The 21,723-nt window shown below is 33.5% G+C and overlaps 1 protein-coding gene across 1 annotated transcript in view; it reads right to left on the bottom strand.

Moving 5' to 3' along the window:
- Window positions 1–4,442: 4,442 nt before the first annotated feature.
- LOC136031509 (uncharacterized) overlaps window positions 4,443–21,723 on the bottom strand; it is a 305,780-nt gene continuing 288,499 nt past the window's right edge. The window contains exons 55-60 of the mRNA XM_065711175.1: window positions 19,805–19,947; window positions 16,508–16,714; window positions 14,540–14,649; window positions 11,225–11,364; window positions 8,890–9,118; window positions 4,443–4,700 (exon numbers count right to left, since the gene is read on the bottom strand). Of these exons, the coding sequence (XP_065567247.1) occupies window positions 4,519–4,700; window positions 8,890–9,118; window positions 11,225–11,364; window positions 14,540–14,649; window positions 16,508–16,714; window positions 19,805–19,947 (1,011 nt within the window). The 3' untranslated portion in view covers window positions 4,443–4,518. The remainder of the gene's footprint in view (window positions 4,701–8,889; window positions 9,119–11,224; window positions 11,365–14,539; window positions 14,650–16,507; window positions 16,715–19,804; window positions 19,948–21,723) is intronic.

Raw genomic sequence — 21,723 nt, 5'->3', positions numbered from 1 at the left:
TTTTAATATTGTCATTATTTCATTTGCGAAGAAAATATGTTTCTTCACGCATTTTTTTATGTGTTTAATTGTATTTAATATTTATATTCTTTGACGAAATTTGTTTGTGCCATATATGTGCCAAAGATATTTTTGTAACTAACTTATAAGGTGTATTCTGGGGTACTTGTTGGAATTTTTGATATTTCCTTGACACATCTCAAATCGTATGGCTACGGTGGAATATAATTTTTCTGAATCCTGTAATCATTGAGCTATTCTATGTCCAAATTACCGTCACTGTACCTTGTGTATCTAGTTCTAAATTTGTGCTAAAACAGTTATGAGCTTGAATTTGTATTTTTTTAATATTCCAAATAGCTCCTCGAAAAATAAACTCAATGGACATAGAATAGTTCCATTCCAACGGAGAAAATTTTATCGTCCAAAAATGTTTAGAAGACGAATTTTGTTGGGTTAGCTCTAGATAGAAAGACAATATAATGGAATAAATTCAATTTATGATATATCTCTGTAGAAAATATGTGGTTGGTCCTTATTTACTTTTTCTAAAAAGTATCAAAGCATACCAAAAGTATGTCACTGACGATTTGTGCCAAACGTCGGTTATCTAAATATATATATATATATATATATATATATATATATATATATATATATATATATATATATATATATATATATATATATATATATATATATATATATATATATATATATATATATATACATATATATATATATATATATATATATATATATATATATATATATATATATATATATATATATATATATATATATATATATATATATATATATAACTAGTAACTGTAATCAGCCTACAACGTAAAAAACAGTAAACAAACAATGCCCATGGGAATGACACCATATGCCTTCATTACTTTGTTTGCTAAGTAAATAAGAAAATCAAATATTTAAACTTGATTGTGCAAAGCAAGCGCAGCGGAAATGAAGATAATGTTAGTCTAAATTTCAGCTAGTTCCATGTTCTAATAATTGGCCATTTGCTTTTCTTATTCTGGAAAAATTCTCCGTTGAGGAGTCATGGCCCTTGGGGTATAGCCAAGTAATGACACAGATTTGCGGTACTTGGCTTCAGGCGTTTTTGTTATGCGTTTATTTTTTTAATTTCTTTCTTAAACAACGCATGCCGTACTTTCCCAAAATTTCAATTTACCATTTCGTCCGAAATGTTTTCCCAGCATTTTGGGAAAATTATTTCTAGGTAGCTGTACCAAAGAGGCAGATGAAGCAACAGCAAAATGATCATTGTTGGATGAAAGAAAGATATACATTTTTGATATATTTAAGAACGTAAGAACTCTTATTAAAAACAAGTGAAAATCCTAGACAAACCATAGAATAAAGGGAGTAAATAGATTTTGTGGTATTTTTTTATGAAAGAAGATAGCATTTTTGTGTTTATTTCTGAAGTTGTGTATTTTTCTATCAGGCCAATATTCATGCAATAAATAGTGCTGCTAAAAATTATATTATGATATAAATCATAGTAATAATTTTAATGTTATAATTCTTAACAGAAGGGGAGGGGGTGGATGCTTAAAGAATTATAACATATTGTAAATCAATTATATTTGACATCCTTTGCCAGGCTTCCCAAGGCCCATGCATTCGGCATTTTGAAAATAAAGACGTTATAGAGGATATGAACTAAAAGAATTATGTTTCTAGGTAAAGCCCCCTTGAAACCTTTCTAGAGGTTGGGCAAAGTAAACTAAGTATTGTTTTAGGTAATTAAATACGCCACAGTATCCAAATAGCACAAAAATTTGTTATAAAACTGTTTTGTCTACTTTCTAATAAAAGTTTTAGGTATGCTTAATCTAGTCCAATATTTAGTGCATTTAGCTGGGGTTAGTTATTATATATTTTTGCAGTTACATTATAAAATAATTGAAGTTGAGTTTTTTTGTACTCTATGAGACCAGAGTGATATTCGCTTTTTTTTTATAATTAATCTGTTCTTTTTTCAATATATAAGTCTTTCTTTTGTTTACTTTTCTGCGATTTGTATAGGGCGTAATATATAACAATGTATAACAATAATAAGTGGGAGATGTTTTTAGGCCAGAGTGAGCAATATTATTTATATTTTTATTACGTCATTTATTTGATTGGTTAATAAAATTTGAACCACTACTGCTACTATTGACAGGTCATACCGGAGTCAGCACAGCCGTGTTTGGTTCCCTCCACCCAGGTTCTTCAGAAGTTCACTCTACTCCCTCCTATGAAGTTCCCACTTACTTCAAATAGTTTCTTATAGCCTTTTTGTATTCGAACCGTTTCGTTTGAAATGAACTTTGTCCGCTTGTAAGGCCTTAAATTAAGGATTAGTTTTCTTTCCTCCCGAAAACACTGTATTTACATTTTTTGTGAATTTGAGTAACTTCAAATGAATACACTCGAACATTATCTTCATAAAGAAAAATACTAGAAAACGAAAAAATACAAAACAATTTCGGATGAATAGCTGGTGGAACTTGGTCCAAATTTCCTATCTGAATTACTGCTAAATGTGTCAGCTGATATCCTTTTCATACAGTTGTCGATCAGGCACGTAGTTCGCTTCTAAATTAGTGGTGCTCTATCCTATGGTCTGATGGTGATAGACCTAAGTCTCAAAGGTGTCCTAAGTCCCCCAAGTTTTCATTATTCTCATTAGTTTGTAGCTAACTCCTTTGTCCTAGGAATGAGTGATAGGAGAGAGCATTAAATATCAGTACAATGTTTCAGTGCTTATCTAAATAAACTTAGCTTTTAAAAATAGAAATAAGCATTTTTGAAATTCGTCTAAACTCGTGAGCCTTGCAGAAATGAGCATACTTCAGCTCACATTTCGAACTTGGAAGCAGCAGTTTGAGAACGTCATTTCCGATATTCTACATTGCACTTCAGTTGCTTGGAAGACAAAGTTTTGTTTGGCTCCCCCTTTAGACTCAAGTACCCCCTGCCTCTTTACAAAGACTGCAGGTTTATATCTGTACTTTTTATGCCGATTTCATTTTTCCCTGCGTAAGGACTATAAAGTACATGCAAACATATGTTAATGCTGAGCAGTTTTCAAAAGATTTATCCATCTGTAACAGCCGTCACCATTCTCTATTCATCTCACTAGGCATTTATTAATCTTTCAATATGTGCGCTGCAACTAGGAGTATCAACGAATCTAGCGAGTATTATTATGATTGTATTATAATTATTACATTACGAAAATGTCGGTGGCAAAGCGGGCAAACGCTCAGGGACGTCTAAAATGATATTTTTGACCAAGGAAGAAGTCTACAGCCATTGGAAGTGAAGGATAGGAGTGTTGAATACTAAGAATTTGGCTCATGGCCATTATGTACATATGCAATGGGGGACTGGTAAACGCTCATAAAATCGAGGTAAAACCCCATAACACTCCTGCAACTAGTTTCAAAAGTCAGGTATTTAATCTTAATGAAACTTACTCAGAAAGTGTGAATTTTTTTCCGATTAAATGGAGCAGAATCACATTTTTAAAATTCAGGAAAGGGCAGTCCTTGAAAATGTTACCTGCTAGGAAAATACTAAAAAATCAGCTCAAAGGAATTATCATTTGACCAATTTGGCCGCTTTGGGATTCCTCGTGGTGCCATCCGCATTGATAGACAATCTCGCCAACGAAAAGGATGTAAAATTACATTGTCTTTTAAAGACGGTCTCACTAGTCAATCCATAGTTCTGGACAGTTGTCAATGATGGCTAGTCTCCTGGGAGAATTCGTTAACAAGCCCTTTGTCTCTGCGACAGTCAGCCGACAAGACAGCAAGGCTGAGGCTCGCAAACTAATTTACACTTCTGTATCACCTTAAGTCTATCAAACTATACTATATAGGACTCAATTTAAATAAGAATTGAAAAGGGAAATAATGGAAAACAATAGTTTAGAAATGTCTATAATAACACATTTTCTTATATTCGTTTCCATTTATTCCTTACAGTATTTATCTCTTACCTTTTTGCGTACATACGTTTTTATTTATTCCTTACAGTTTTCTTTACTTTTTATGTATATGTTCTTGTGTTTATTGCCAAATGGCAGTAAGTTTTGCAACAGTTTTTGAATATGTGGCACAACCACCTGCTTTTGGCATGCAATTCAGTAAGAACGAGTTGTGTTAAAGGAACTCTAAGAATAAGAATAAATTGCAAAAAAAGAAGCTGAATGTGTAGAGACAGCAAAAATTGTACTCTTGGCGAAGCAAATTTGACATATATTAATTTCTTTAGATAAATCCTTTACAATCCTTTTGTTATGGGTAAAGCGAGAAAGTCCGTATTGTGAGTTAATATTTTGCCTGTGAAGTAAAGAAAAGGTCAAGAAAACATACTAGGAAAAGATTGTTTCCGTCTATACAGAGTTCAAAATGTCTATCACAAACACTTTAATATATTAATTTAAATTCAGTTGACTATTAAAAATAGAATATTAGCTAAAAGGCACTATTATTGACTGCACGGCTCACAAACAAGTACTGCTTCAGTCAAATGTCGACTTTCTTCACATTTGCAAACTTGGCAGGGCTGAACAACTGTTTTATAAGCAATTTGCCTAGCCAATGCTGTAATTGAACGTTTTGCAGAATCCCCTTTGAGGTCGTCAAGCCGATGGGATGCAAAAATAGAGCCTAAAAGATGAAAGTGAAATTATATGTTGACATTTACCTAGAAAACTGCAGTCTTCGATCATAAACACACAAAGTACAAATGATGTTACAGACCTTCTCACAAATATCAGTTTAAAGATGAAATTAACGATAATCTTGAGAAAGCTTCAGAAAGTGATACTTTTTTTCACTTTAATGCAAAAAGATTAAAAAATTTGTGTTTAATAAAACATCCACACAAAGAGTAATCTTGGGGGGAAATATGATCCACCCATTTTTTCTTCAGCTTTCAATGGAATATTTAATTTTTGTATTCTTGCGTTTTCGCCTTTTTATTAAATAAAATCAAAAAAACTAGTTTTCAAGTGAGCGACATCAAAATTTGAAACGAATAGGAATGTCCTGTATACGGAGAGCGCTATCTCCCCGCTCAATTTCATGCTCTTTACATTAAAACTTGACTAGTGCCTCAGTGAAAGCATTTTAGAATGCAACAAATAGAGCCTGTTTGTATTTGCAGGTGTTCTACATACCAATTGCTTTTTCACATTACTCATGTGTTGGGACATCTGTTCTTGAAGAATTAGCGAAAAGAAAGTCAAACTTTAGCGTAGAGAGCAAGGATTGATATTTGCTTTCGCTTGAACAACTAGCTTTTTTAAATTTTATTTCTGTTCGTTTTAGTATCTTATTCACGGTTATTGTGAATATGAGGATGGATTTAAATGAATTTTTTCGGGTTTTTATGACTTTTTACTAAACATGAGTTTGTATACTAAAGTTTAATTTCAGTATTACAATACTTTCAAAATAGAAGTAAAATAAGAAAATAATATATTCGAAATATAGAAAATTTGCGTAAATTAAGTCAAAGGAGTAATTATTCCTCTAGAATGGGTGTAAGTTTGATGAGAATTGAACCATCACTTTCAGCATGTTTAAGAAACCTACTGCGAGGGGTTTCTAGTTCCTACATGTAAAACACGAAATATTCCATTTTTTCTGAAAAATTCGGTACAGATGCTTCTATAATTTTTTTCCTGTTTTTTCTTTCTAAATTAGTACTGAAAAGGCCACCTTTTCTGGCATGACATGGATATCTAATATGGGGGAAATCAATCAAGGATATCAGGAATATCACCTTTTGGCTAACATATATGTATATGTATGTGTATCTACTCTCTTTAAACAAGCAATAATTATGTATGATTTTATTTTCTCGAAAACAGCTCCATATTTTTTGTTTTAAATCGGAACCCTAAGATTTTCTGGCTTGAAAAAAGAATCAAGATAGGTCAAGAGTTTGAGAAAATTAGTTACGAGTCTTAATTTTGGAAATACATTTTTCATTTAAATGACGTTACATGGCTATGAGACTCTCTTCTTGCGAAGATCCTCACGCAAAAATTCTATTAAATGAAGACAAAAAATAGGCTTATTTTTGTCTAGAACAAAAATAAATTCATTCTAAATAACAATTGCAAAAACAAATTCTTAAAGCCTTATGAAATATTTGAACAATCTATCAGTCTGGTACGTTAACTTCCAAAAATTAAACTAGAATAAACATAGCTTAAAGAGAATAGGATCATACACTTATTATAGAGCTAAACTCAGTTTTTTTTTTTTATGAATCGCGCTCTAAACTGTTTAAGTATAAAAAAACAGGTCTAGAGGAAGACCCAAAAAAACGAAAATTTACAACTGTTATAGATGATGATTCGTTGGAACAAGAGTAAATTTAATTGAACCACCTGTCCAATCAAACGCGATTGTTGTTGCAGCGGTAGCTGCATCCTTATAAAAGAACACTTCCTATAGCAAAAAACTCAATTACCAAGTTTAACATGTTAAGGAGTTAAATTATCTTTGGAACTGTTGAAAGGAGACAGCTTCCTCTGTTATGCATGATCAGTGCATTAAATGTAAGGATGGATAGTAGATCATCTATTTGGGTGAAGAACGTTTTTGCAAGGGGTATAGTGTGTATGATATTGAGTAGACTGTGGTCTTTAGAAGGATTTCAAACAGTGATAAGCTTAAAGAAAAGATACCTCAGCAACGAGGAAACAGTAAGAAAAGTTTTATCTATGGGTATATGCCTCGTTTAGCTTAGCTCCTTTGGAAATACCAGAAAAACAGGATCGAAGTAATATTTTGCTGTTCCAAACTGATTTTTATTTTTTACAATGAAGTTATATGTCTTATAGTCTTCATTTGCGGTGCCACTTTAGATCCAATAATGGCCATTATCATTTTTAAATTTACATTTTATTTTTTGTTTTATTTTTGCAATTCTGAAATATAACAAGACCATGAGGATGACCCAAAAAACGTAAATTCACAATTGGTGAAATAAACTAGACCCTAAGCAGCTAAAGCAAAGGGCATTGAAAAAAATATCTCAAATAATGAAAATCATAAATGAAGAACAAAGAAGTATGAAACGAAAGAGAAGAAAAAGGAGATATACAGTTGGAAGATTTGTGACAACGAGGATCAAAACGAATCAAAAACAAAAGTGAAGAACAAAGAAAGGTGCGGTTAGAAGACAAACGACAGCGAGAATAAGATCGATTTAAAACGAAAGTTGAAAACCAAGAAATGTTCGGTTAGAAGACAAACGACAGAGAGAATCGGGACAAGTCAAAAACGAAAGCGAAGAACAAAGACATATGCGGTTAGAAAACTTGCGACAACGAGGATTAAAATGAATCAGAAACAAAAGTGGAAAAGCCAAGAAGTGTGCGGTTATAAGACAACCAACAGCGAGAATCAGAGCGAGGTAAAAATGAAAGTGAAGAACAAGGAAATATTAAGTTAGAAGACCAACACCATAGCAATATTCGACGCCAACAAGCTCTGGCATAAAACCCAGTACAAACCTGCAAAGGTGCCTTAAAGAATTGAACTAAGCAAGTGTTATTACAAGTCATTGAGGTCCTCAACGGTTGTATGCATTCACTCTGGAGCCCTCCGTTTTCCCGAGGTAAGAGGATCAAGCAAAGGTAATTCACTTTGAGAATATTTCTTGCATGGTCGAATCGCACTGCCACCTCGCCTTTCTTTTAGGACGTCACTTGCTCTCTAAAGAGTTCCACAAACGAATCCCAAAATTGAACTCTTGTTTCGCAATAGCTTCATTTAACGTAAGCGATGATCAAACCATCAATATTTGTAATCTGTTTAGCTTCTAAGTAGCTGGACAGCTTTATCATAAAATCACTTTTGCGGCAGATCCATCACAAACCTTTGAAGATTATTTTGAACCATTTTCATATGGTCAAATGTACTGCAATAACGCCTTCCACATCCTTTAAATTATGGGATCTCTCTTAACCTAATTCATCTGTTCTAAAAAATATTGCGAATCACATACAACTATGCCAAAGGTTATATGAAAATGTGAGAAGTCGAGGATGATGTAAATCAACGTTCCAAGGATGATTGTATTGAACCTAACCTGACGCCATGACATCAAAAAGAAGGGTATCAAATTTGGGATATCTGTTGATACCGGGGACATCCCCTACATAATTTCAATCATCTGAAATGGCTGGGTGACAATCATAGCTTGTTTTAAGTCTCGTTACAAAATATATTGAAAACTAGCAAAACACCATTAGGTAATTAGTAGGGAATGGAGACTCCTCTTGGAAGCTTTACCGCTGCTTCATCTTTTGAATATACCCAGAAGAATCTCGCATTGGAGCACAATCGGAAAACATCCACACAGTCCGTCCAGTGGTTACCAACTAGGAGGTGTATCCTCTTTGGGAGGTATGTAAGAATTTGAAAGCTCCTGTTTAATTATCTATTAAAAAATTTGGCAAAGGAAACATAGTCCTCATATTTGATATTACACAACAGAAATTAAATATAGTTCAACTTTCGGTGGAAACTTTCATCAAATTTATTAAAGCAAAGCTCATTTTCTAAAAAAAAACTATATAGTATAACTCTAAATCAGGGGCTCCAGCAACGTTGTTCATAAGGAACAGGATCCTTGCGAAAGGATCTACTAGGGGATAGGCCAAGAAAGAAATCACCTTAAATTATCATCCAACAGTTAACACCAACCCCTTACAGCGGTTTTACATTTTACAGAGTAATTAAATCCAAGGCCTTTCTGCCATTTATTGAATATAAAAGTGGCCATTTCTTGAATATGGCCTTTAGTGTCGCACTTGCCATAAATGTAACCACTTACCATTTGTTTTCAAAGAGATATCAGCACAGATTCCAGCATTGCGTTGCAACAGTTGTATATGACTACCCACTTTTTTAGATCCAGATTGTTTTGTGGTAATACCCCCATCGGAGTTAAATCCTAGAATGGACTTCCTTTCAGTAAGTTTCAAGAAGCTAAACTCCTCATTAAAGTATATGTGCACTGGTAGTTTACTGGCTGTGAAGGCAGAAGTAAGTCCCTTTTGTTCCTAGAAAAAAAGATACATTTGTAGTTGATATATAGAATTATAAAGAGGGTATTACCCCCCCCCCCCTCTTGCTCCAAGGGGGGAATTCGATTGGTAAGATTTGTAAATGGCTAGACAGTAAAGTATAAAAACATTGCCAATAAAAGCTCTTAAGAGACCCTCTCATAGGTTTGATCAATGCCACTCACTGAAAGGTAACCTTAGAGAGAGTAGTTACCGCTTTACTAGTCAACCAGATATCTAGATATTATTGGCAAGGACTTGGCGATCATTTAAGTGATTAAAACTGGAATCTTTACTTTCGGCTTTAATTTTATGAACGTCAGTAAAATAGTATAAAATTAGAAAAGGGAGTACTATATCTCAGGAAGTTGAACGAATCTAGAAATTAAGGACGGAGGGAGGGGGAAGTATTTCAATGTTTGGTAATATATCGTTTTGCATAGGCTATATTAAACATAAGCTATATTCTATCAATGTTTGTTAGCTATTTATATACTCTATATTTATTTTGAGCCTTGCAAGAATGTGCCACAGAAATGACAAAGGGAGATAATGATACAAATTAACGCTTATTTTGATTCACATATATCTTAAAATGTTTAAATACTGACGAATCAATAAAGACCAACAAGATTTCACAGAGAAAAGCCGAAATTGTAGGTACAAAAAAAAAGATCCATTTTAGAGTGAAAAATAAATGAAAGCGATGTACAATGATAAATAGGGACAATTCTTTCTTGTACAATACACATTTTATTTTGCACTTATCCTTAGAAATCCAAAAGTTCAAACCTAGTTGGTTATAAAATAGAAATTTTTTTTGAAATATTATAAAATGATCTACCAAAATAAACTTTGCGACCATTCTATATTCCTGAAAATGAACATTTTCTGTGCAAATTCGGCTAGTCAATTAACACGATACTATACCAAATCTAAGAATATTACCACCAAGAATCTTGAATGATACCCATTAAAATGGAGACTTCATGGCCCAGTACTATACAGCATTTCTGGATACCTATTTGCACTAAGCCAACCCACTCTGTATTGTTAGGCTTAGTGTACTCGAGAGCAATAAACAAGGTGCGATGATCGTTTCTACAAATCATACGCTACCCTCAGCATACACAATCAATAGAGAAAGACAAATACGCCTGGACCATACAGTAACAAATTGAAAAGTACTTTGTGTTCAGAAATGGTACCTATTCAAATAGTATACAGCATGGCTCGTGACGATCAGGTTCTGCAAATGCAATATTGTTGGTCACCTATTTGTACTAAGCCAACCTACTGTGGATGGTTTAGCTCTGTGTACTCGACAACTATATACAATTTGCGACAATCACTTTTTAAAATTATCCTCTGAATACAAAATTAAACGAGAAAAGACGACTACCCTGATAGGGATCCCTGTAGAGATTATATCTCTAGCAAAGTTGTTACAAATACCAAAACACTAACGCTTGGATTTCAGAAATGGTAGCCAAGTAAATAGCATACTGCGTGTTTGGACAGCACTTCAATAATGACGACAGCTATATTCCTAGCAACCTATTTCTATTAAATTAAACCAATGTGTATTGCTGAGGACGTTTCAATCGAGAATTATTAACAGTTACAGCAAAAAATGTAAGCTTGAAAGTCATACATTACCTTCTGAATTACAATTAGTTCAGATAGAAGGATCTCAAACTACCTATATCTTACCTAAGCTATATGGAACAAAGACTACACTTGGTCTCAATAGTATGTCTAAACTGAAAAAAAACTTTATTTTGGTACCCATTATTTGACCTATTAAATTATGCAGCCACAAGAACATAGTATGTGGGTTTTCGTCCACGGCACTCTCGGTTACCCTTATTCTGCTTATTAAACTATACAGTCCCAAAGAAAGAGCGCGTATGGTTTTGTCAACGGCACTCTCGCTTATCCATCATATAGCTTTGTTGTCTAGAATACAGAATACAGAATACAGTCTAGAATACAAAATATAATGTCTAGATATAATGTCCAGAATAATGTCTAGAATACAGAATACAGAATACTAGAATACAGAATCTAGAATAGTTGTCTGAAAAAGAAATCATATATTACCTCTAAGTCATTAATTTGACACAAGCTACATGGAACAAAGACCACAGTTCTTGAAGAGTGATAACGGAACGGGAAGGTCTCAATGGCAAGTCTTAACTGATCGGTGTTGTTTGATTCGCGTCCCAATTCATTATTTGGATCTGAAATGCAACTAATTTAGGTAGTGTATCAAACTCGCATGAATAGAGTACTTAGAATATAATAGAATATATTTATTCACTACAATAGCCGGAGCTAGCATTAGCATATCATGACAAAAATAATTTATACCTTCAAAAACAATCACAGGAAAATTTAAACAAACATTATATTAATCAAACCCATATTAATCAAAATTTAAATATTAGTCGCGTCAATATTATTAAAATGACGGGTAAAATATGGAACAAATGATTTGCGATATCTCTCAGTACTATAGGCTGAGCAAGTCAGTAACTCTGGACAATTCTTTTTTATTTGTTGGAGTCTAGTAACTGGTCCTTCAGTTGGGGGGCTCTCAAGGTTGGTAGTAGAAGACAATGAGTTGGGGAATTCAAACAATTTAGTCCAAATCTATATGTTAAGCCATATAAAAAGCACTAAAATATTAAAGCACTGAACAAAATATAGTTAAAGGAGATTACCTTACCTTCTTTAGCTTCAGTGGGAGTTACACTAACAGCTTAAATCAATGTTATGCAACTAAATAAAAAGACGAGGTTATTGTAAATGACGTTACAAGATATCTAAAGCTGTAAACCGTCAATAAATTTGCAGCTTAAGCTCCTTTAATCCTAATAAACTGTCCAATACTCTTTCTTAATATCGCTATGTTTTAAATTTTACTGATGAATAGTATAGGATAAAGGCTCAAAAATAATAATGGCACAAAAAATCAAATTATATGTTTATAAAAACAAGGTTTAAACATGCCATAAAAGAATGACTGCTAATAGCACTATAAACTCATCATGGCTTTAGGCCTTCCAGTGCTTAGATATCGAAAAACACTCTTCTTCAATCGTACCGGTTTAACGCTTAAAACCGACCCCCCTGCAGCACCATAAGCCAAGGCGACGAAACAAACAAATAGACACACAGGGGCTTATTACGTGAAGAACAAAACACTAGTGTTGGGCGATATTTAATATCAATATTGATTTATCGCATCAAATTTCGATATCGAAACGCAAATATCGATATCGAAAAAGATATTATTTCGGCTTATTTTGGTATCTACGAGTGAACATTCAGCAGAAAAGATCCAACAGAGGAAATTGTTTTGTAAATGGTCGAGAAGAAGAATAATGTATTTCATTGACCAATCTATGCTGATAAACAGCATGCACAGGTGTATCCAGAAGTTGCCATAGCCTGTTCGCAAACTGTGTTTAGTGAGGACTCTCAAATGTAGGTCAGAACCTCCAAAAGGCTTGGCTAGATGAAATAACTTCTAGGTTTATAAGCCTTGATCAGATCACACTCGTCACGATTGCTGCATACTTCAATTCGTGTTTCAAGAAATTAAATGAAAAAAAAGTGTTTTTAACTGCAAGTAAGGAGCAACATTAAAACTTAAAACGACAGAAATTATTCAATATATGAAAGGGGTTGTCCCTCCTCAGCGCTCCGATCTTTACGCTAAAGTTTACCTCTTCCTCACAACTCTACTTTTTAAATAAAATAAAAACTTTAGCGCTAAGAGCGAGGCGTTGAGGCGGGGACAATTTTTGTTAAGATTCCTTGACTTTTAGGGGGTGTTTCCCCCCCTATTTTCTCATTTTAGATAAATTTTCTCAGGCTCGTAACTTATGTGTTTAAAATCAGCATAAAAATTTGGTTCCTTTGCTGTAAATATTGGTATCAAAATTCCATTTTTTTAAAGTTTCGGTTGCTTTTGAGCCAGGTCGCTCCTTACTACAAGGAGCGACCTCGATTACTTGTTTATATATTACCCCTGATGATTTTCGATGGACGATTACTTGATTATATATTACCCCAAATGATCTTCTCAAAGTTGAGGGTAAAATAGCAAGAGACATGAATTTGGCCTTACTGGAATCTGTATCAACAGATGCAAGTGCCATGAGAAAAAAATATAAAACCTTTCCAGTACAATTTCCCGTCAGTATTTTTGTCGTGAAAATCATATATCTAGGGGAATTTTAAAAGTAAATAAGTGGATCATTTCTGTTTTGTGAATTTAAACTTTTTACACCAGCGTTGCTTGATGTATGCTACACAATGTCTTCCGAGTCGTCAAACACATTAAGATCCGATCACCCGTTCGTAAGTTAAAATTACCTCATTTTTTCTAATTTTCCGATTTAACCGTCCCCCCACTCCCTGCCCCCAGATGGTAGAATCGGAGAAAAGACAATTTATAACTTAATCTGGCCTGGTTCCTGATATGCCTGCCAAATTTCATCGTCCTAGCTTAACTGGAAGTGCCTAAAGTAGCAAAACTGGGACAGACAGACAGACCGATCGACCGACAGCATCTGCGATCGCTATATGTCACTTGATAGATACCAAGTGCCATAAAAACCTTTCCAGTAGAGTTCTCCATCAGTATTTTGTCGTGAAAATCGTATATTTGGGATAACTTTAAAAGTAAATAAGTGTGTCATTTCTTTTTTGTGAGATTACACTTTTTACACTAGCGTTGCTTAATGTAGGTTACACAATGTCTTTTGAAGTACAAAATAACCAATGACAAAATATCCCGTCTTTTTGAAGAAGCTTCTAGCATATGACCCCGTTACGTGCTCTTGAGTTCTTAGGCTTGCCAACTTTTTTCGATCGAAGACACGGTCTATGAATGAGACTTCGTCAAAACAATATTAGTAAAGAAGAAATACCAAATTATTCTGGCCACCTTCCCAACCAATCAACAGACTTACCATGCATCAAAACAAACTACAATATATCAACTAACATACGGAGAGATTTGCCAATTCCTTGGCGCCCTAATTCGTTAATAAGCATCTTTTTTGCATTTTCTTTGAAATTGTAAAATGTAACGTAATTTAGCGTTCATTTTGGAGTGCTACAAAAGCTTACAACTTTTTTTTTATTCACAAGTGAAAGGCAGAGATGGGTAGCTAGAGTTTTCTATTGATTTCAAGCAGTATTATATACATGATTCCAGTTTGGGTGGGATACTTTACTGAGTTAGCCAGGTTTGCGGGTTAAAAAACTAACCCCACAGTGTGAAAAATTATTTGTTGACTGAATTTTCTTTCTCGATTCTTTGGAAACTCAATTTTGGCTGTGGTCATGCTTTTAATTAATAGTTAATAGCAGATGCCCATCGTTAAAGGAAAGGGTACATACATGTTTCCTTCAAATAATGCAGCAAATCACGGGCGTTTTTACCACTAAATAACTGAGCCTTGTTGAAGGACACAGATTCAACACTCGATCCGTATATCAAGAATCCAAACCTAAAAAAATAAATTTTGCAATCAATGACATGCAAGTTAAAACCTACAAGTGTCGTTTTCGCATGCCACATGTTGTGTGAATTGTCATTCATGTTCTGATTCAGCTGGATGAATTAAAATGCCTTTCCAGCTCACTCTCTATTTTAGGCCAATAGTCTATATTAGAATAGTTGATGAGGCAACCTATGCAGCGAGGGCCGTCTGCTTCATCTGGTCTTTCATAAAACAATTATGTTCTTATTAAATTTTCAGGCCGCCTTCTTCTTCTATTGAAACTCTTGTAATGAAAGGAGTTAAAAGAGGTTTGTAATCTATCAGAACGTATCTTAAAAAAATTTCAGAATTTAATGGGTCTACAAATAAATCAGAATATAGGCTAAAAGTCAAATTTCAACGTAATGCTAAAATCTAACTAAGTTTAGTGACCTCAGAAGAATGGCTTACACTATAGGTTGAGGGAAACACAGGAAAACGTATCCCTTTTCTATTAAAGAGTAAACTATCAGTCGAAATTTCCATTTTAATGATTTGGACATGAATATTATTTTGTTTTATTTTCTCAACTGTTTAAGAAAACTATACATATAAATTGAATGCACTAAAAAATTTTACTTGAATAAAGCTAAATGAACGAATTCAGTCAGAAGTAGCAAATAAACAAATGTCACCTGAAAGATCTCCAAAGTCTGTTATAGTTTAAAGATTTTATGGCCTTATCCCAGTTTAATCCAGCTAGGGTTTCTTTAGTGGCAGAAATTTAACTTAGGTGAAATTTACTCTTTAAATGTAAATGTAATATTTTTACAATCCAAATACGTTTTTCACGTAACTATTGCCATACAACAGCTGCAAAAAACTGGGAATAAAAATCAAAATTGAGAATATGCCCTTTCATTATGGACATGACAGTGCAATGACGAGCAACACTGAGCCAAATTGAAGAAATATCATACCAAGACTTGCTAGGCTTGAGCACGTTTATTTGTTTATTTCTAATTGTAGTGATTTAGTGTTGGTGGGAGATGGTGTGGACTTGGATTTGGATTTCGAGGACGAAGCGGTAAGTAAAAATAACAAAAAAAAATATTTAATTTGATTTTTTTTAAGAAGAGACTCTTTATTTGGTATTTATTTTGTTTTAACCCTTATGTAACGGGCCATGGAGCCTTGTAGGGGTAAAGAGTTATTATTGTCCATTTTATTTTGATGTTAATAAACTGAACTGAACTGAGACAGATATAAAAAGTTAAAAAAAAAGATTGTCACTGTTTTCAATGTAATTCACTGTCATTCAATGTAAACCAAATAGAACTAAAACACAACCACAAACAATACAATCCGGATACTTCCAGTAGATGAAGACCCCAAAAAAGGAGTAGAATAAAATATTTTCGGAAGGGTCAAGTGTGTCCTATCATTTTGGATGCAATGATATAAATTAGAATGACGAAGAATTTTAAAACTATCCTCAAACTTTGATATTTTCAAAATCTTTTTACAATATATCAGATCCTCAAATACAAAAAAAGTGATAGGTAAAACTAGGGTAAGTAATCGCTTTTCAGATACTGCTTTCTTTAATACTTTCTAGAAAGTAGTTTTGCTACGTAAACAAAGATTTAAGGAATTTTTTGAAACTGATGTTTGACAAAGCTAAAGCTAAATAAGCAAGAGTTATGGAGGATTAGAACTCAGATTCGCCTTAAACCCGTTCCCACCATTGTCCAAAAAGTGATCACGTTATTTACCATTGCCATCCTAATACTAAGTGCAGCCAGAGTGCAGAGTGGTCACACTCATGTCCAGATTGTTGTCACGTTCAAGATGAGGTTTTTAGCCCTATCTTAGCTGATCTTACCTGTTGTTCTTCGTTTTTGCAGTTGTCTGTAACTCCTTATCTATTCGAACTATGATCAGTTGGAGTCGTTTCAATACCTCTTTGATGCATTCATCGTTTTCAAAGATGAAAAGAATATCTGTCACAGGCTTTACATTTGTTTCTTTGCCAACAGTGAATTTCTTTACTTCATTAAAAGCAAAATTAGTTCTGTCACCAGTTTCACACCTGAAAATATGATTTAAAATATCATCTAATAGATATCATTTAAAATGAAAATATAATTACCAGCATAAAGCAAAGAAGAGATCACATACAGAGACAATTTTTGATAAGTCCGGATTTAGACACTATCTCCAGTGGCACCGACTCATGAGAATGTAGGGCAGGAGAGGGGGCAAAAATTTCACTACTTTTTAAAGAACGAAAAAAAGGGTATATTCCAAAATTAGTTCTGTCACCAGTTTCACACCTGAAAATATGATTTAAAATATCATCTAATAAATATCATTTAAAATGAAAATATAATTACCAGCATAAAGCAAAGAAGAGATCACATACAGAGACAATTTTTGATAATTCCGGATTCAGACACTATCTCCAGTGGCACCGACTCATGAGAATGTAGGGCAGGAGAGGGGGCAAAAATTTCACTACTTTTTAAAGAACGAAAAAAAGGGTATATTCCAAAATTTAAGGGGTAATCTGCCCCCCAGGCTATCACCCCAAACATTCCATATATTAGTCCAAAGAGTACGGGAGACTTGTGCGATGAATCTGATAAGAGAAGATTAAGAAGCCGGTAATATTTCCACTAAAGTTTTCATTTCTGAACTTATATGACTTTAAAAAGGGTCCAATGGGACACAAACTATAAATTCGCGTTTAAAGTCCTAAAAATACGAAAAATTTAGAAATTTTCATTTTCTTGCAAGAAAATTATTAAAGTATAGTTAATAGTAGTGATTGAGGGGCTTCTGACATGAGAATGGTATGTGTTAAAATAGAGGTTAATGACTAAAATTAATGTTACTGAAATAGTAACTTTAAAAATAGCACATCTTGTAGAAGTCTAATTTTTAAAGAATCGCGCTTAAGGAATCGCGCCCTGTTCTTGTTTACTATCATCAAAATAGCGTGAGATCCAGGAGTTAATCCACGCTATTTTGATATAAAAAACTCTTTTATGTTTTGTTTGTGCAGTAGTGTGTTTTTTTCCTCTCTTTCAGTGTCTCTAGATGTATCAAAGCTGTTGTTGTATTTCTATAAAAAATTTAAATAAAGACTTTAGAGCTCACTGATTACATAATGATCTGTCAAAAATCAAAACATGTTAAGTAAGTATCATGAAAATTGTCAATATATATAACCTCGAAGATATTAGAGTCGTCCAAAAATATTCAAGATTTAAGGGCCATAAACTGCGCCCCTTAACTCTTGCTCTATCCAAAAATTCATACCTTTATTCTGACTTCACAAATATAGAGATAAGTACGGCAGACCAGTTCAGAGATGCATAATAGTATAAGTAATAGAAGAGAATCATGAAAGAAGAATCCTTGGGGTTTTAACAGGGTTTTGATAGAATCGAAACTTCTAGTGGCACTTACAGTTCGGCGTTACTTCGCAGAATTAGAAAATCCAAAAATAAACTTAATGGTAGCTAATTAAAGTTAAGATTTAAACGTCAGAGAAGTTTTTGTTCTACTGTATAGATTCTTGCTTTAAAATTGTTTTGATTAAAGTTTTTGATCGCTTTGCAAGTTTTGGTATGTTGTTGTTCTGCAGTCGGACTTAGTATTTCAATATAAGTTTTCATCTAACGGGTTCCAAGGGTCTTGGACACGGGTTCTGAAAAATTGTAACGTGCCAGAATAGCAGGGTTGAACACGGGTTTTGAGAAGACATTCACCCGTGTTGAACACGGTTCTCAAAACGACAATCTGCACAACCCGTGGTAAACTCCGTGTTGGATGTGGGTGGCCTGAAAACAAGGGCCTAATAACATAAGTAGTTTGACTCTTTAGTGCAAGTCAGAGCTTTAGAATTGTCACAAAATCAAACGTTTAAGGGAGAACAGAAACTTTTAAAACTTTTCATTTGAAATTTTGGCATCTACAAACAAAGATACCAGCTCTTCAACATTTTTCAGTTTTCGTTTTTTTAAAAATTATAATTAGAGAAAAATATCTAATTTAATAACCATTTCTGAATATAGTTATCGTGTCAAAAGACACGGCTGTTGCAACATCTTGTATATAAAGATGCGGTTTTTGTAAAAATTATGTTCCTCTTTTCTTTTTTTTACTTAAAAAAAGATGATAGATATAGCAATTTCCTTCAAACTAGCCCTTAAACTTCTCTCTATGATGTTCCAATGCCCCACTTGCGGCGAAGAAAAACAAAATGAAATAGGAGTAAAAAATGACGCAACAGTGCTACCCATGCAAAGAAGTGATTTTTCTTGTTGTTAAAGAAGAAGACTTTAAGTTCCTTGTATGGGTATGTCGGTAATGGCAATTCCCATGATGCCTTTTCGTTTGATCTGACGCCACTTTCGAGGGGTTCATACTTTTTTTTTCAAAATTCCCATTAATTTATTCCCAGAATAACATTGTACTAGTAGGTTAAATTGAAATAATAGTATGTATTCCTGAATCAGCAATAAATGACATTTTTTTTTCACTGGAGAGTTTTCTTTTCTGAACACGTTAAAAATTAATTTTCCTAGTAGGAAGCCCAATTTCAAAGTGAAAAAGAGAAATGACTGTTCTATATTTCCGTGTTAAAGTGTTCTTTAAATCCATTGCTTGGTTATTGTGACATAAATCTGTATTAGCCAATCGCCTTATTCCTTATTTCAGGAGAGACCTTTCACAAATATGATTGGTTTTGAAATCATATTGCCAAATATTGAGCTGAGGACAAGCAGCAAATGAATTTTTTTTGCCCATTGAACGTATTTAATTCAAAATATGATTGCTTCTTTTGTAAAAAAAAAAAAATGGTTTTACAAGTAAACTCTTGTATCTCTGTGCCTATCCTAGTTTAAGAGAAAGACAGATGTTACTTTCCTACAGCTCCGAGATAGTTAAATTACATCTGATTGGCTCACCTGGATAAAATTTTAAGCCAATAAGAAGAAATAAAAGTTCTGAAGCATAAGAATTATTGTATTTCCTTTGTTTCTATGTAGTTCACACTTTCCGTTTTTCTATTTTGGACCAAATAGAACTAGCTAACACCAGTGAAGTATAGCATTATAAGACAATCGTTTATAAGCATACTAAGACTTTTGGCATTCTACAGTAAACTTACTTCAGGCATGTTTGAGGAATAGAGATCTCTACTCCTTTCTTTCGACAAGCTTCACGGTAAGCCATAATAGCTGCACAGCGACCAGCATCTTTTTCTCTTTTAGCTTTTCGCTTACAAAGTATAAAAAAGGGATCCGCTTGAATCTGTAATTAAAAGATCATTTGTAATGTAATACTGAAAAACAAATTATTATGTCATTAGTATATTCCTGATAAACTGGAAACATTAATACAGAACAGTCTATTCACTTTAAAAGCTATAAAGGCCTAACTTCTAAAAGCTAAGATGTAAATAAAATCGGGTTTTATACACCACGAACATACCTAGGAACTTCTGGGGCTTAAATCCATCAAAACCGCAAAAAAATAGGCCTAACTTTTAAAAGCTAAGATGTAAATAACATCGGGTGTTATACACCAGGAACATAACTAGGAACATTTTGGGCCTAAATCCATCGAAACCGCAAAAAATAGGCCTAACTTTAAAAAGCTAAGATGTAAATAACATCGATGAAAATCAAAATAATGAAAATTATTAACGCCAAAAATCTGTGCTTCATATCTATTATTAAATGTATTAACTATATCATTAACATATTATTATTGACATTAGATCAAATAGTTCCCTCATCAAGCAAGGTCACAAAGTATAAACTAAAAAAGCTAAGAAGAATAAATAAAAAAGCAATGAAATAAAGTATTTAGCAATATTTCTTGATGGTATGTATAGATCACATTCTTGCTATCTCTAATGTAAGTCTAGTCTATGCCCAACCATCTTATGAGACATTTGTAGAAAAAAACAAAAAAAGATAAAAAAGAATAAAATAAAACGATAAAGATAAAATAAATAAGAAAAAGAAAGAAAGCAAAATAAATCAACGCTGAATTTTTGTTCGGCGTGGTACCTTAATTTCTGTAAATGGGCACCCTAGGTAGGTTTGAAGTGTTTATTATCCTTCATCCTCTTTTTCGTGAGACAAGTTCTAGAAGAGTATTCCCTCAAACTACAGGCAATATCAGAGCCAATAAAGTCCACTAAAAAGATGTTTTTACAAAAAACTAAAAAATATAGGTTGCTATTGCAGTAAGGCATATTTCAAGAACAAATAACATTAATATCCAGAATTTTTGTAGATCAAAGCAAAATAGACGAATCTCAAGAAACTCACACTAGGGGGGGGGGGATAAATTTTCAGAAATGAAATAATGTGATTTGGCTATAAGATAGGTGTTCAGGAGCAAAGAAGTAAGGAGCATTTTTTGGTCCTTTCAAACTGTAAGTCTTAGAAAAAGGCATCGAAGGATTAGAGGATAATTCGGGTATCGGATAAAAGACTTTTTAAATTGTAAACTCAAGTTTAGTCTCTTTCAATCCATAGTCATTGAGTTTGACAAAAAGGTCTTAATTGTAATTTCAAATTGAAGGAAGTTAAAAGTATGGATATTTTTGCTTTTAATTCAGAGTTATCACCTAAAAAAAAGTCTCTTGGTAATGTGTCTTGGTAATTTAGGAAATTGTATCTATGTCTACTGCTAAAAAGAGCTATAAGTGGCATTGTTCCTTTGGAGCCTTTCTTCCCAAAATTAAATGCTTACTTGTCACACAAGCAATAGTGCAAAATACGGAATAAAATTTTGAATCTACTGAGCCACTAAAAAACAAGAATATGCTACATGTATGTTAATCATTGAGTCAGTCAACAAGATAGAACACATAAAACAAAGTGTGTGTGTGTGTGTGTGTGTGTGTGTGTGTCTGTGTGTGTCTGTGTGTGTCTGTGTGTGTCTGTGTGTGTCTGTGTGTGTCTGTGTGTGTCTGTGTGTGTCTGTGTGTGTCTGTGTGTGTCTGTGTGTGTCTGTGTGTGTCTGTGTGTGTCTGTGTGTGTCTGTGTGTGTCTGTGTGTGTCTGTGTGTGTC

Source organism: Artemia franciscana, chromosome 9 (genome assembly GCF_032884065.1).
Source record: "Artemia franciscana chromosome 9, ASM3288406v1, whole genome shotgun sequence".
In the NCBI taxonomy this organism is placed as follows: domain Eukaryota; kingdom Metazoa; phylum Arthropoda; class Branchiopoda; order Anostraca; family Artemiidae; genus Artemia; species Artemia franciscana.
Note: the sequence above shows the minus strand (reverse complement) of the source record. Positions and strands in the feature narration are given on the sequence as shown.